The 15,302-nt window shown below is 40.7% G+C and overlaps 1 protein-coding gene across 1 annotated transcript; it reads left to right on the top strand.

The window, feature by feature from the left end:
* The first annotated feature begins 1,266 nt into the window (after positions 1-1,266).
* Positions 1,267-7,914, top strand: gpr135 (G protein-coupled receptor 135). Its single transcript, XM_020599266.1, has 3 exons — positions 1,267-1,877; positions 2,681-2,930; positions 5,501-7,914. The coding sequence occupies exons 2-3, from the start codon at positions 2,815-2,817 to the stop codon at positions 6,849-6,851; spliced, it is 1,467 nt and encodes a 488-aa protein (XP_020454922.1). The 5' UTR covers positions 1,267-1,877; positions 2,681-2,814; the 3' UTR covers positions 6,852-7,914.
* Positions 7,915-15,302: the final 7,388 nt, after the last annotated feature.

Genomic DNA, 15,302 nt, shown 5'->3' with positions numbered 1-15,302 from the left:
ATAAGTAACACAAAATCTAAGGCACTTTAAGCAGCAAATGCAGCAATAGAATAAAAATATATATGAATATAATAAATGTATGCTGCATGGGAGCAGCATGTGCAGCAGTCAACAGTCAATGTGCAATTATGCATGTGCAAACTGAGAATGTAAACAGTACATCATGTATTTCCTGGTAATAAACTCCTCAGCTGTTTAGGAGTCTGATGGCAGAAGGAAAGAAAGAGTTTTTCAGTCTAGATGTTCTGCATTTCACACTTCTGAACCTCCGGCCAGAGGGTAGGGAGGGGGGTGCTGGGGGTGAGTGGGATCTTTGAGGATAGAGGCAGCCTTCCTGCGCACACTGCGGTGGTAAATGCTCTGCAGAGAGGGCAGTGGAGTCCTGGTGATCTTCTCCGCAGTCTTTACCACTTTCTCTCTCTCTCTCTCTCTCTCTCTCCTTCAGTCTCATTGCTCAGCTCTGGCACAGAGCTCTCATGGGCAGGTTAGGTCCTTGGGCAGTCAAGATGTTGCAGGAAGTCATTTTCAATGGCTGCGGGGGGGTGTCACTGTTGACTGCTGCACATGCTGCTCCCATGCAGCATACGTACATTTCATTGTACAGGGAAACACGTTTCCTAACTGTGCATATGACAAATAAACACTTTGAACTTTGAACTTTGCAGGGGCTTGCGGTCCATAGCAGTAGTGCTGCCACATCAGACAGGGATGCTCCTTTTATATCCAATCATGACGTTCACCTGTTTCCAATAAACTTGTTCACCTGTGGAATGTTCCAAACAGGTGGGTTTTTCTTTTTTAGCATTCCTCAACGTTCCCAGTCTTTTGTTGCCCCTGTACCAGCTCTTTTGGAACATGTTGAAGGCATCACATTCAAAATGAGTGAATATTTGCAAAAACAATAAAGTTGACCAGTTTAAACATTAATATCTTGTCTTTGTGGTGTATTCAATTAAATATGGGTCAAAAAGGATTCGCTAAAGTCATTGTATTCTGTTTTTATTTACATTTTACACAATATCCCAACTTCATTGGAATTGGGGTTTGTAATGGAATTTATACATTTATGACAATTTCACACCAATAACTGAAACATTTTGAGTTTCATAAACACAAATGTTAAGGAGGAAAGAGGAGCTACTCTGAAAGGCTGAAAATACATTGTCTGACTAATGGCCCACCATCAGTGTGGAGGAAAGTACAGAACATCATTGGCTACAGCGCCCCCTGCAGTTTGCCTCCTGAGCAAATAGGTCAGATGAGGCTGCATGCCATCCTGCAACATCTTGACTGCCCAGGGACCTAACCTGCCCATGAGAGCTCTGTGCCAGAGCTGAGCAGTGAGACTGAAGGAGAGAGAGAGAGCGGGGGGATGCGCTCGCGCTCGTGCTCGTGCTGAATCCCATTCACGCCTGAGATTCTCCACCGGTTACTGAGCGCTAATGAACAGAGATGTTCAGAAGCAGAAGCGAGGCTAGCTTTCTTCCTGACACAAATCACCAGGGTGGGAGCCGCAGCCTCGGTTGTATTTTTCTCTGCCAACGTCGCTGGCCACAGCAGAGGATAAGGGGGGTGGTCTGACTCCCCACACACACTTACAAGGGATTTCAAAGGTCTAAACGTAAAGCACTGGCGTGGTGTTGTGACTAGCTGTGGGCTACTGTGGCTTTCCTGGATGTGCAGCCTGCTCGGTGCTCCCAGAAACCCCGAGAGGAAAACGCTCACCGGGCTCCACGGAACAAAGCTGAAGGAGAAGAAGCTTTGTGTGGACGCACCGTGACAGAAGGCAGCACGAAGATAAGTGGCATTAATGGTCCTTTCACTGGACGTAGGCCAACTGAGCTGCTCTAATAAATTGTCAACAATGTAACTTCTTGGTAAGTTACCTAACTGCAAGTGTCTTCGACATTAAATACATTGTTTATAATATTCATCTGGGTTACGATTTTACAAGGCTTGTTGGCCTTAGTTATGGTAACATTATAAGCCACTCATAAAACAACAGCATTTTCTAACCTTAATAGAGCTAATATAGCAAAATGCTATAGGCCTACAGCTATTTTTCCAGATTAAGAATTTTATGATGTGCAGACGTGTCTTTATTTCATACTGTATTTGGCTAAATGTTGTAGACTGTAGTTTCCACTGTATTACTGCAGTGGCACTTAAACGTAGGCTATCATAATGTGAATGCAATGAAATCTAGTTCTGCAAACACATATTTTAATCAAATATGCCATAAAATTGGAAAATGTATATGTAAATGGAATTACAGTTCACCTGGAGAACTAAGGTTAATCTAGCAAAAACAGGCAACAAGTGGTTCGACCTGAACATCTTGAAGTGCTGATAGACAAACACTAACATCCTATCAAAGTAGTGAATTCTATTCTATTCTATTCTATTCTATTCTATTCTATTTTGAAGTAGGAATTTTGACACAGTTGCTAAATTACTGACTTTTCAGAAGTGCCGTAAAAACACTTGTCACATATAAACGTGTTATATTAAACACTTTTGTTTTACTTTGCTATTAAAAACTTACAGACATATAGGTAGGTAGACAGATAAATAAATATTGTACTATTAATTCAGCCCAGCCTAATAAGTCAGTGTTTACTCATGAACACAGACTTGACTTCCCTATGTCTTTTCCTTCCTTCTGTTGATGGATTTGAAGATGATGAGAATACATGGACGTGAAGGAGTTATCGGCTGCTGTATCTGAAGAAGCCAGCAGTGACTGACTCTAATCTGAATGGATGTGTGTGAGACAAGGGATACGTTTTATTGTGTTGTTTTTGTGCTTCATTGATGGATTCACCCGGTAGCACAGCCGTGCATGGCAGAAGTGGCAGCAGCTACACAGGTGCCAGCTCTGGGCCAAGCCTCACCAACCAGCTGGGCACAGCCTCACCTGTTGTGCCAAGGTAATTCACTTGGCCCCTCCACCTCTCAGTCTGTCTTTTCTGCTTTGAAATTAGAGCTGCACTGTTAGAGCAACATTACCATCTTTCCTGGACCATCAAAGTAGAAGAACTAGCTAATTTTAATAGAGATTAGAAATTCATTTCATATCTCAGGTGTAACGTAGACTGATACCAAAAGTCAGAGATCAGCCCCTCAGCATCAGTGATGTGATTACAAATTCTGGGCTTCCCTCAGGACAATATCTACCATTTCTGTAATGTTCCAGAAGCTCTGGAACATTGAATTGATCACAGTGTCATGGTGCTGTAAGATACCAAGCTGTCAGTGAGAAAATTTAATGTAACCTAGTAAAAAATCTGCTGCACAATTCCCAGTAAGAGTGGTGTGATATTGAAGCCTCTATTTATGCTATGGGATGACACAGTAACCTTCATTTTTAATATTTTATTTTGAAACAACCTCATTAAAAAATTAATGCTATAATTTCTGAGAACATAGACAAAAACAACATTGAAACTGGTAAATCCGAAGTCGTTACGACAGCTAACATTAACACTAGTGTTAGCAACAGCACCACAGCAGAGCCAGTCACTGTAAGAGAGAAGCAGTAGCGGGGTCTGCAGGAAACAACAGGCTGGTGCCTCTGCCTGTGTTCGAGCTACTCTGGCTTTGGCTGGCAGACAAAACCCTTACCTGGTATCTGGACAGGAGGCACAGACTGTCACTGAAACATGATTAAAAAATAAAACTTACTGTTGAACTGCTGCAAGGATATGATAAATTAAAGCTAATATAAAGATGGGTATGCCATAGCCACAGCAAAATGAGTTAGTAGGTGATATTAATGTTATTCATATCATAAATTAGATACTGAATGTGGTATTTTAAGTAACACACTGTCATTTTAAGTTACTAAAGTGCACCATATATGTTATACACCCAGACTGTGATATTATAGTAATATTATACAAGGCTTAAAATAAACTGAACTGAGTTTCATTACTTATGATTCAGTAGACATACCTTTGGCAATCTGTTTATAAACTGTTATCGATTAAGCTATTTTAGCTGTTCAGTGACTGTTCACCTATGGAACGTTTCAGCTTTATTTAGCAGTTTAAAACATTTGTTAAGAAGACAAAAAAAAGTAATAAGTTACAAAAGTAATTAAAAAGTTACATTGTTGCATTTTTTTTAAACAGGTAACTAGTAATGTGTAACCATTACTAGTACATTTTGAAAGTAACCTTTCCAAACACTGTGCATAGTATATTGCTTTGATTGATGTGAACAGTCTTAGCTGTTCCTTGGATGGAATGTTACAGTATGGATGAATACATCACTTAACACTGATGGGTCAAACATATCTTTATCTAAAATTAAGAGAAGAAATACCCTAACACCAGCGGTTTACTGCCATCACCAGCTGTAAGTGTCAAAAAGGGCTGCTAGTTTTCATGATAGATCCATGAAAAATAGGACCCAATATCAAATCTTGATACTTTTTATGTGTGGCGTAAAAGTAACACCGCATTTCAGAAAAAGAACATCATACAAACAGTAAAATATTGGTGGTGGTAGTGTGATGGTCTGGGGCTGTTTTGCTGCTTCAGGCCCTGGAAGACTTGCTGTGATAAATGGAACCCTGAATTCTGCTGTGTACCAAAATATCCTGGAGGAGAATGTCCGGCCATCCGTTTGTGACCTCAAGCTGAAGCGAACTTGGGTTCTGCAGCAGGACAATGATCCAAAGCACACCAGCAAGTCCACTTCTGAATGGCTGAAGAAAAACAAAATGAAGACTTTGGAGTGGCCTAGTCAAAGTCCTGACCTGAATCCAATTGAGATGCTGTGGCATGACCTTAAAAAGGCGGTTCATGCCCGAAAACCCTCCAATGTGGCTGACTTACAACCATTCTGCCAAGATGAGTGGGCCAAAATTCCTCCACAGCGCTGTAAAAGACTCATGGCAAGTTATCGAAAACGCTTGATTGCAGTTGTTGCTGCTAAGGGTGGCCCAACCAGTTCTTAGGTTTAGGGGGCAAACACTTGTTCACCCAGGGCTATATAGTTTTGGATTTTGTTTTCCCTTAATAATAAAAACCTTCATTTAAAAACTGCATGATGTGTTTACTTGTGTTATCTTTGACTAATATATAAATTTGTTTGACGATCTGAAACATTACAGTGTGACAAACATGCAAAAAGATAAGAAATCAGTAAGGGGGCAAACACTTTTTCACACCACTGTATTCTCTGATGATTTATGATTTAAATAATTTTGCCTGATTTATTCTCTGTTTCATTTACCTGGTTACTATGCTGTATTTTAAACATTATGAATTTGAGATGTTTGATTTATTTATTTAGGAAAGTTTTTATTTAAAAATACATATATTACTCAAAATAAGACGCTGAAAACAGCATTGTTATGGTATTATACCAAAAGTCATGCTACCATCAAAACATTTGTGTGCAAGAAGCGCTGTAAGTAGCTATGAGATCATACTGTGTCCAGACTGTGCTGATTGTACAATAAGTTTTGTCTTTTTGTTTTTTCATTCTTCAGGGTTGTTTCCATGGTCACCAGCCTAGTGACCACCACCACGGAGGCCACAGTGGGAGCCATAGGGAACCTATCTGCATTTAGAGACCAAAGAGGGAGTGAGCTCAGTCAAAGCCATCAAGCATCGAGCCCATCTGTACTTAGTGCTGCTGATAGTAACTCTGTCCTGCATGGCATCACCGTGGCAGCTAAGGCCCTGGTACTTCTCTCCATCTTCCTCCTCTCAAGCCTTGGTAACTTGGCAGTTGTCATTGTCATCATTAAACACAGACAGCTTCGAACGGTGACCAATGCTTTCATCATGTCGCTGTCGCTGTCTGACTTCCTCACAGCTATCCTATGTCTGCCGTTCTCCTTCATAATGCTTTTTAGTAAGGACGGTATCTGGATGTTCGGGGATCCTTTCTGTGTGGCCAATGGCTTTTTCAACACCTGCTTTGGTATAATCTCCACGCTGACTATGACTTTGATCTCCTTTGACAGGTACTATGCCATAGTCAGACAGCCACAGGCTAAAATAGGGCGACAGGAAGCTACTCAGTTGTTGATAGCTGTATGGATAACTGCAGTTATTTTCTCTTTACCGTGGTATTTGCTCATCCGAACACCTACTGAAATCCATAAGCGAGGTTTCTACCACTGTATGTATGTGTTCCACTCTGGGACCTCGCACATGGGGACGGCTTATAGCATCTGCCTTATTGTTGTATGTTATTTATTGCCCTTTTCCCTCATGTGCTTTTGTCATTATAACATCTGTAAGACAGTACGGCTCTCTGAAATCCGAGTCAGGCCAGTGACCACATATGCATACTTGCTGCGATTTTACAGTGAAATGCGAACTGCCACCACAGTTCTGATTATGATTGTTTTCATTATTTTTTGTTGGGGGCCGTACTGTTTAATGGGATTGGTTACAGCAGTGGGAGACTATGCGTTCAACCCTGCAATGGACACAGCAGCTATCTGGCTAGCATGGGCAAACGGAGCCATCAACCCTCTGATTTATGCCCTGAGGAATCCCAATATATCTATGTTATTGGGGCGAAGTAGAGAGGAGGGTTATCGGACCAGAAATATTGCTGCGTACCTGTCCAGTCAAACACAGAACCGTGAGATTCGACTTAACCAAGCAGACAGGATAAGGGACCACTATGTGAGTCGCGCAGGGGTGAATCATAACAGTCGGCTGTCAAATTCAAGCCCAGGAAAAGGAGGAGGTGGAGGAGAGGTGGCAATGTGGGCCTGTAAAAACCCTGCTGTGTTCTTCTGCAGGGATGCGCAGCCTGACACTACAACACTACCCAGCTCTATCAGTGCTCCAAAGATGAAGACAGCTGACACCAGCCTATGACATTCTGCAAGAACTGTTTACCCCTATAATGAATGTTTACATCTTATAAGTACTAGTTGTTATGGATCTGGAGATGGCTATCACCGTTTTGTGACAGTTTAGAAATAAGTAGATATTTAGATCTTTTCAGATCACAGAATCTAAAAAATGATCCCGAAGGGCCTCTGGATTCTCTTCCAAGTGGATGCCAAGCATTTTTGTAGGGGGGCATGAAAGTTTGTGCTTGTGCTGCAAAGGTTTTCATGTCAAATATCATTTCATGTGTAAATGCAGCATGTGGATAAAGGATCTTGCATTTACTTAATCCTAAACCTTCCATGCATCCTGTACATGTACCTTTCAGACTGTATTTACCAGAAAACTGACATTTTTAAAAGTGTTTATAAAAACCTAAAATTAGTTTCCTAACAAGCAACATCTTGCTGTCATGTGAGTCATGACTGGAATGTCCTTTGTCAGAAACAATGACAAACTAGATGGAACCTCTGAGGACTGGCCAGCTTGTGATGTTAACACAGTTTACTCAAGACACATTTGTACTATTGACTCCTGTTTGATAATTGTACATTATATATTATAGTTTATACTCTGACAGAGCACGGTTGTAATAAAGTGGATGGTGCAATGTGTGTATGCTAGAGGGTGGATACCCCAACCGAGCCCAACAGGACCCACCAGTATCCGAGGATTTGGGTCGGGTTTGAACAGAAATTTATAAATGATGGTTGGGTTTGGCCATGCAGGTCAAACTTTAGGCTAAACAGGTATAATTTCACTTGTAAATTAAGCTGGGCTTTCTCTTTAGTGTAAGTTAATTTAAAGTGCTAGGCCGATTAAAAATTAAAATGATGAGCTGGATAAGGGCATGATGATGCTATCCATGATCACTAGTTGGGGAAGCAAGTGCTGCCAAGTCTTTGGCCCTGTGAATAGATCCATTGTGCTAATCTCACAGAAAAGAACTGATTTCACTCGTAGGTTTTGATGTGTTAAATGCTGGTGTAACCAGGGCAGCATGGTTGATTGTGTGTTGGATTAAGTGTCTTTCAGCGCTGGAGGGACTATGTCTCTCGGCTGGCCTGGGAACGCCTCCGCCTTTCCCCTTTTTTTAAGTGTCTGGAGAGAGGGAAGTCTGGGCATCTTTGCTTAGACTGCTGCCCCTGCGACCCGGTCCCGGATAAGCGGAGGAGAATGGATGGATGGATGGATGTATCAACTTGAACGTCTCAAGTTTTGGTTACATTCTCACAAATATAGTAACAGTGAAAATTGATTTAAAATGAAATGGCATAATACAAAACCAGTTTAGATATCAAAATGTATCATAAACACCTGGAACATGTTGGAATCAGACATACGAATTAGTTACTGGATTTGAAGTGCACTGTTTTCAGGACACGATGTTGAGCTTTCTAATAGGCAGAGTCATTCCTGTTTGTATAGTGTATATGCTGGCCATTCTCAAATCTCCCATTGTGCACTTTGTTTTAAAGAGCGGTATAATGGAAAACAAAAACAACAAAGAGGTCTGAGATGGATCAGGGTGATGGTGGAGGTCGGCCTCTGCTGTCAAATGACTAAAATTTATATTTGCAGTGTTTTTAGTTTTTTTATTATTATTATTTTTAATCTCCTGCCTCAAGAACAAGAGTGGATTAAACTGTGCCAGTTGTAATATGACACCTTAAAATTGAATATGCAGGAATAAGCCCTGCGCAGCACTACAGTTATGCTGCACTTGACTATACTTCCCTTAACCATCACCGAGCTTAGCCTCTGGGTCTGACACAGACCGTCCTGCTTTGTTTTTGCACTGTATTTTCTCTGCAGACACTTGAACCTGTCACAGGATGACATCTTAAAAATAGTAAACATTAAAATATTAAAGGCTCTTTCATTTCTCTCCTTCTCTGAGGTGCAACAGGTGTCCCATTGTCTCCATCCAGTCTGGGCAGCCGTCCAAGTAACAGACTGATAAGTTTTTTCTCTCTCTTACCTGTTTTAAGACTATTGGGGTCATCTCCCAGTCAACTTTTTCACCTGTGCCTGTACCACCCTTATCAGCCTCATTCATAACAAAACTGAGCAAATCTAACAAATACTGATAAATAAATTGAAGTAAAATAAACATTAAAATTGAAGTAAAAAAAATAAGTATGATGAATAAATGAGAATAAGACTAATGAAATACCTTAACTCTCTTGGTCTCCCACACCTGACTGTCCGCTGAAGTCTGTACTTGTTCTGTTTGGTTGCTGAACCAAACCAGACAGTGATGAAAGAGCAGAGAACAGACTTGATGATTCCTCTGTAGACCTGTATCAGCAGCTCCTGGGGCAGGTTGAACTGCCTACTGAACTGAACTGCCTAAACTGATAGTCCAGGTGCTGAATGTGGTTTTCCCCAGCCTCACCTGCTGCTTTCTCTCTGCCAGAAAGCTGGTGATCTACTGACAGGTGGGGGCAGGCACAGTGAGTTGGGTGGGTTTAGAGTGGAGGATGTCCTGGATGATGGTGTTGAACACCAAGTTGAGGTCCAAAACGAGGACCTGTGCATAGGTCCCTGGGAAGTCAAGATGCTGCAGGGTGTAATGCAGTGCCATGATGACTGCATCATCCACTGACCTGTTTGCCCAGTAGGCAAACTGCAGGGGGTCCAGCAGGGGGTGTACGATGTTCTTCAGGTGGGCCAACACCAGTCTCTCAAAGGGCCTTATAACTATAGTTGTATGGTGAGGTGGGTGAGGGGTTTGGAGTTCTGCTTCTCAAATCTACAGTAAAACACATTCACCTTGTCTGCCAGTCAATAGTCTTCTACAGCAGGGGGGTGGTTTCCTGTAGCCAGTGATAATTTTCAGGGTTCTCCACACAGATGAGGGGTTATTGGCTGAAAACTGTTTTTTCAGAGTAGCTCCTCTATGCTACTCTGATCTCCCTTGTCAGTGTGTTCCTGGCCTGGTTGTACAGGTTCTTGTCCCCAACTTCTGTAGGCCTCCTCTTAGGCACGATGAAGGTGCTTGAGTCTTACTGTGAACCAGGGCTTGTTGTTGTATGTGCAGAAGGTCTTGGTGGGCACACACACATATCCTTACAAATGCTGATGTATGATGTCACAAGGTCACTGAGTTCATCCAGGTCTGTAAATGCAGCCTCAAATACACTCCAATCTGTGCAGTCAAAGCAGGCCTGTACTTTTAATTTTGCCTGCTCGGCATCTCTTCACTGTTCTGACCACAGGCGTCACAGCTTTAAGTTTCTGCCTATAGGTTGGGATGTGATGGACCATGCAGTGATCAGAGTCCAAGGGCTGTACGTGAGACAGAGCAATAGGCGTCCTTTATTACCGTGTAGTAGTGGTACAATGTGTCGTAGTCCTTGGTGGGACAACTGACATGTTGTCTGTATTTGGGCCATTCATGGGTGAGATTTGCTCTGTTAAAATCCCCGAGGACAGTGAGTGGGGAGTCGGGATGTTTCAGCTCCACGCTAGTTACATGGTCAGTTTCTTCCCCCACACCAACATAATGAATAGAACTGTTGTATATAACAATCTGAGAGCTTTTCTGCCACACTGTATATGTGTATATATATTTATAAATAGATTTTCTTTTCTTTTTTAACTCCTATTTTCTTACCATTTTAATTTCACATACTTTCCTGTTTTCTAGCTGGCTTACAAGCAAATTCAGAGCCTCTGTACTGGAGATAAATGTATTGTGTGTTCAAACATACTTGGCCAGTAAAGGTTATTCTGATTCTGAATGGTCATAACTGATTCAGTCATTAGACTTTCCCTTTAACAGATTAACAGTGTATAATTAATTATTATATACAGTATAATGATGGCGGTGGGGTATAAGACACTTTAAGGTCATTGTTATAAATAATGATGCAATATCCAGTGTTAGCCTGAAAATGACTTATTGCACCTGTATGATATCATAGAATAATTATAGAATTTTATCATACATTTTTATTAAGCCTCATTTTAATTCTGTTCAACCATTAGTCAGGCTTGTTTTTCAATTGTTACCTAATTGTTTCTAGACATAGGACAGTTACAACACTGTGTGTAGTCAGTAATTACTGTTTCTTCAAAATGATGCTGGAGTGTCAAGGTCCAGTGAGAAGCAGCCCACAAGTGGAAGCATAATAAGCAGAATACACAGAAGCTTGGGTGCTGGAGTTGAGGCTCATCAGGCAAAATATGAATGACCAGGGTTGCATCTTAATTGCCTGATCTGCATCCACTTTTCCATAGCCTTTTTAGCATTGTGGTGCCTTCCACCGAAGGATCCAATAAAATTTAACTCTCATTTTCAAAATGTGTCAAAAAAAATAAAATAAACAGGAGAGCTGTGGACTTAAAAGGGAACAAATCAACAGCTGCTTTTGGACAGGGTACTTTAAAGCTGTCCTGACAAGATAATGCACACGCACGTGCAAGCGCTTGCCTTCACACACACATAGTAATGGGCGAGGTCCAGGCTTGACTACCTCCACCAGGAATGCAGTAGTGTGTGTTTTGAGTTCTCCACATACTGCACACTCTCACCCAGGCAGATCTGTCAGTTTCTCTGTGTCTGGCAGACGCAAAAACACCTGAGACGCTGATAAAGAAAGGGGAATACAGAAGAAGGAGCACAGAAACAGCCACTGTGTGGGCAAATTAAGCAAATGTAAGAGGATTTGTATTTTGTTGGACACCTGCAAGTTTCTGCCAAAATTTCAGGTTTATCCTAGTATGAGTCGGTGACTTTTCTTTCTCTTGTGGATTTTTCCAGTTGTCTACCTGAAAAAATGTTTTGTGGATTATGACTGCAGGTCCTATTTTAACAGTCCGAATTGAAATCTAGATCTCCTGACAGTGCCGAGGGCTGATGTTAGATTTTTATCTTTTTTATTTTGCTGAATTTGCAGTTTAAAGAGATTAAAGACACCTAGTCTGTGTCTTTGAAGTTTGGAGTTTCATATATTTCTATATTTTTCTTTGGAATATATAAAGCATGTAAAAATATTCTTAGGAGAAAGTCAAGCATATTTTGTAATAGCCAGCTGTTCTAACATTGGAGTGAAATTGGAGTTTGAACTACGGTGACAGTGGAATGAATGATATTCATCTGACACCTGACTGAGGCTACACACACTGCTAAGGCTGAACATGGAGTCTCACTGCATCACATAGAAGTGGATCCCAAAGGTAAGAAACCCAAGATGATCTGCACACTGTATGAAGAAGATGATGATATCCTAAGTCCACAGGCTTTGTCTCTAACAACTACCTGTATAACAGTTTTTGTCAGACTGGCACCAGATGTTTTTTTTGTTTTTTGTTGTTAGTTTTGCTGTTCAGGCAACCTTATCAAATGAGTGCCACGAGAAAAGGGCAAAAGCATTAGTTTTTATTTTGTGTCATCCATTCAATAATAACCTCAATGCTATCATTTCAAAGAACACAAGTTAAATCACCTGGACTGGAATGGCGTTAAGCTCCCTGTTCTGTAAGTTTGTTGCTGTACTCCATGAATTATTAAGTTACTCATTAACCCATGATTTGTACCCATGTCTGTACTTATAGGATTTTGTAACTATTTTATTGGTACCTGATTCATACAGTAAATTACACAGTAATTAGTATCGTAATATTCTAATATGTTACCAAAAATTATTTTAAACAAAGTTTTAAAACCTGATGACATGACAGTAACTAAATACTCCTGGCAGATTGTCTATCTGGGGCAACAATGTGAGGCTCAAATAAAATTTGCATAGTCTGGTAGTTGCAGGGTGGTTTATGATCTCTGAATAAACATCCATGTCATAGGATTGTTTTCAGCCACGCTCCATATGGCCCCTAGAAACTGCAAGTTTCATTATGTCCCACATTATGAAAGTGTACAACAGAACAAACTACAACAGACTAAAGATATCAGGGTTAAATGTTTGTTTTGAGAGTGGTGATAGTGGAAAGGTCACAAGATCATCAGAATGAAAAGCTTCATCCCCTTAGCAGCATGAAACATTTTTCAGCTTCACAGTTCAATTCAATTCAGTTTTATTTGCATAGTGCCAATGGTGAAGAAAAGAATCTGCCACTCAGTGTCTTGCTGGTAATGGATAATGCTCCAAAGGAACAAACCTTACCCTTTGAAAGATTTGGAAAAATCATTTCCACATCATGAACTGCCTCAAGATCATCGATAAAGCCTAGGATGGGGTCACCAAGAAAACCCTGAATTCTGTTTGGCGAAAACTGTGGTGTGATTGTGTTCTTGGACATGACTTTGAGGAGTTTGCTCAGGAACAGGAGCCGCCAATCAATCTAGCTCCTCTCACCCCCTTTAAAAAGTCGGGAGGAAACCCGACTGACTGATGTCACTAATGTCAGGCCATGGACATACAGTATATGAGCGGCAAGATTCTGTCCCTGTATGTTCTCCTCCTGCCAATTATGTTCATAAAATGTAACCAGCTTTTATGTGTGGAAGAAAGAAAGTCTCTCATCCTGTAACCAGCAGTAATTAACATAGTGTCACTGACTCACAACTGCATCCAGTGTGCAAAATTCACCAAGGTCTCACATGTAACTTTTTAAACATTTCACTGTTTTTAAAATAACGCACTGAAATTATACTGCAATCATTGTGTAGCCAGTGGCTGTGGCACCCACTTTATCTCCACCTACAGCTGCTTTCAGAGCTGATCAGATGTCATAAAATGCAAAAATCAACACAGTGAGGCCAGACTGACTTTACCTGCCGCCTAACAGGAATAATCAGGATGTCTGCAGGGTGGTTGTTATTCATCCATTTCCTGCTGCACTGTGAACATCGGTCAGTTTGCAATACATGTAAAACCAACGACATTTTGAAATGAGCTGCACGTACTGGGTACCTAAAATCTCAGCTCATATCTTTTTTCAGCATTTGCACATTATTCCTATTCTCATGCGAAGCTTTAAATCTCATTTTAAATGTTTCTTAAATAAAATTACAGGGAGAGACACCCATAAATCTGCCTGGTGAAAATACAAGAGGGGCAGAGGCTGTTATGTGACTTGTTCAAGCTAAGTAATATAATCCAGATGACAGAGAACTTGAATTTCTCTAAAATGATAACTATTTAACTATTTATCTTTCTTGCATTAAAATTAATTACTTGACATGACCTGTTAATTCTCAGCACATACTGTATGATACATAGAAAATTCACAGGTTTCACTTGTCTTGAACCCCCATTATGCAGTTGTTGCTTTATGAAACAAATCGGTCCTGCTTGTGTTTACTAGACTTATTCAACACAGGCATGTCACAGAAATAACACAGCTTTTCTGACCTATGACACACCCATTATAACGTAGACAAACGGAGTAAAGTATGTCTTACAAAAGTAAGCAACACTCACTACTATACCGCTGTAAAAAGGACTTTTACTGTATTGGTGGTGTTTTGTGGGACTGATGGTTAAATTGTGGTATTTCAGTAGCCAGCATGACTCTCTTCTGGACAAAATGTCATGCGCTTAATAAACACTCTTACTGGACATGACAACGAGATTAAAATCAGTGATTTGCATTTTTTTTTTATTTGCCAGTGTCCTCCTGTCACAAATACTAAAGCACCAAATGTGCTTTAACCTGTCACTGTGACAACAGTGACCAGCAAATTCATTGTTTCTTCCTGTTTGAGTTAACTTTGCTAAAAATAAATGGGAGAAGGCCACAAATTCATGCTGGGAAGGAACAAGTGCTGACTGAATTGTCCCGGAGTGAGACAATGAGTCTCTTCCCAATGGGGGAGTACTCCCTTAGGGTGGCTATGGCGCAGGAGGTAGAGTGGTTGTCCCCAAACCCGAAGGTCGACAGTTAAATTCTCATTCTCCCCAGTTGAAGTGTCCTTAAGCAAAACACTGAACCCTGAGTTGCTCCCAATGGCCAACTCAGCACCTTGTAGGGAGAGCACCACCACCGGTGTGTGTGTCTGTGTGTGTGTGTGTGTGTGTGAGTTGATGCTGCAGACGGTTTCCTTGGTTGTGTACCAGAGACAGATTCCTTGTGTGTGTATCATGGTTGGCCAATAAATATGATTCTCATTATATTTTCATTTGATGCAACTTTATACTTTGACTTCAATACATTTCAAAGAAAAAATGCATATTGCTCATCTACTCAGTTACCTGATTGTTGTAGTTACATATACATATACATATACGCACACATATATATATATATATATACATATATACAGTGAGGAACAGAAGTATTTGAACACCCTGTGATTTTGCAAGTTCTCCCTCTTAGAAATCATGAAGGGGTCTGAAATACACATTGTAGGTGCATTCCCACTCTGAGAGACAGAATTAAGAAAAAAATTTCAGGAAATCACATTGTATGATTTTTAAAGAATTTATTTGTCTAGCACTGCTGAACATAAGTATTTGAACACCTGAGAAA

Source organism: Monopterus albus, unplaced genomic scaffold, assembly GCF_001952655.1.
Source record: "Monopterus albus unplaced genomic scaffold, M_albus_1.0 scaffold40.1, whole genome shotgun sequence".
NCBI classification, from domain to species: domain Eukaryota; kingdom Metazoa; phylum Chordata; class Actinopteri; order Synbranchiformes; family Synbranchidae; genus Monopterus; species Monopterus albus.
This window is presented reverse-complemented; position numbering and strand designations above follow the sequence as displayed.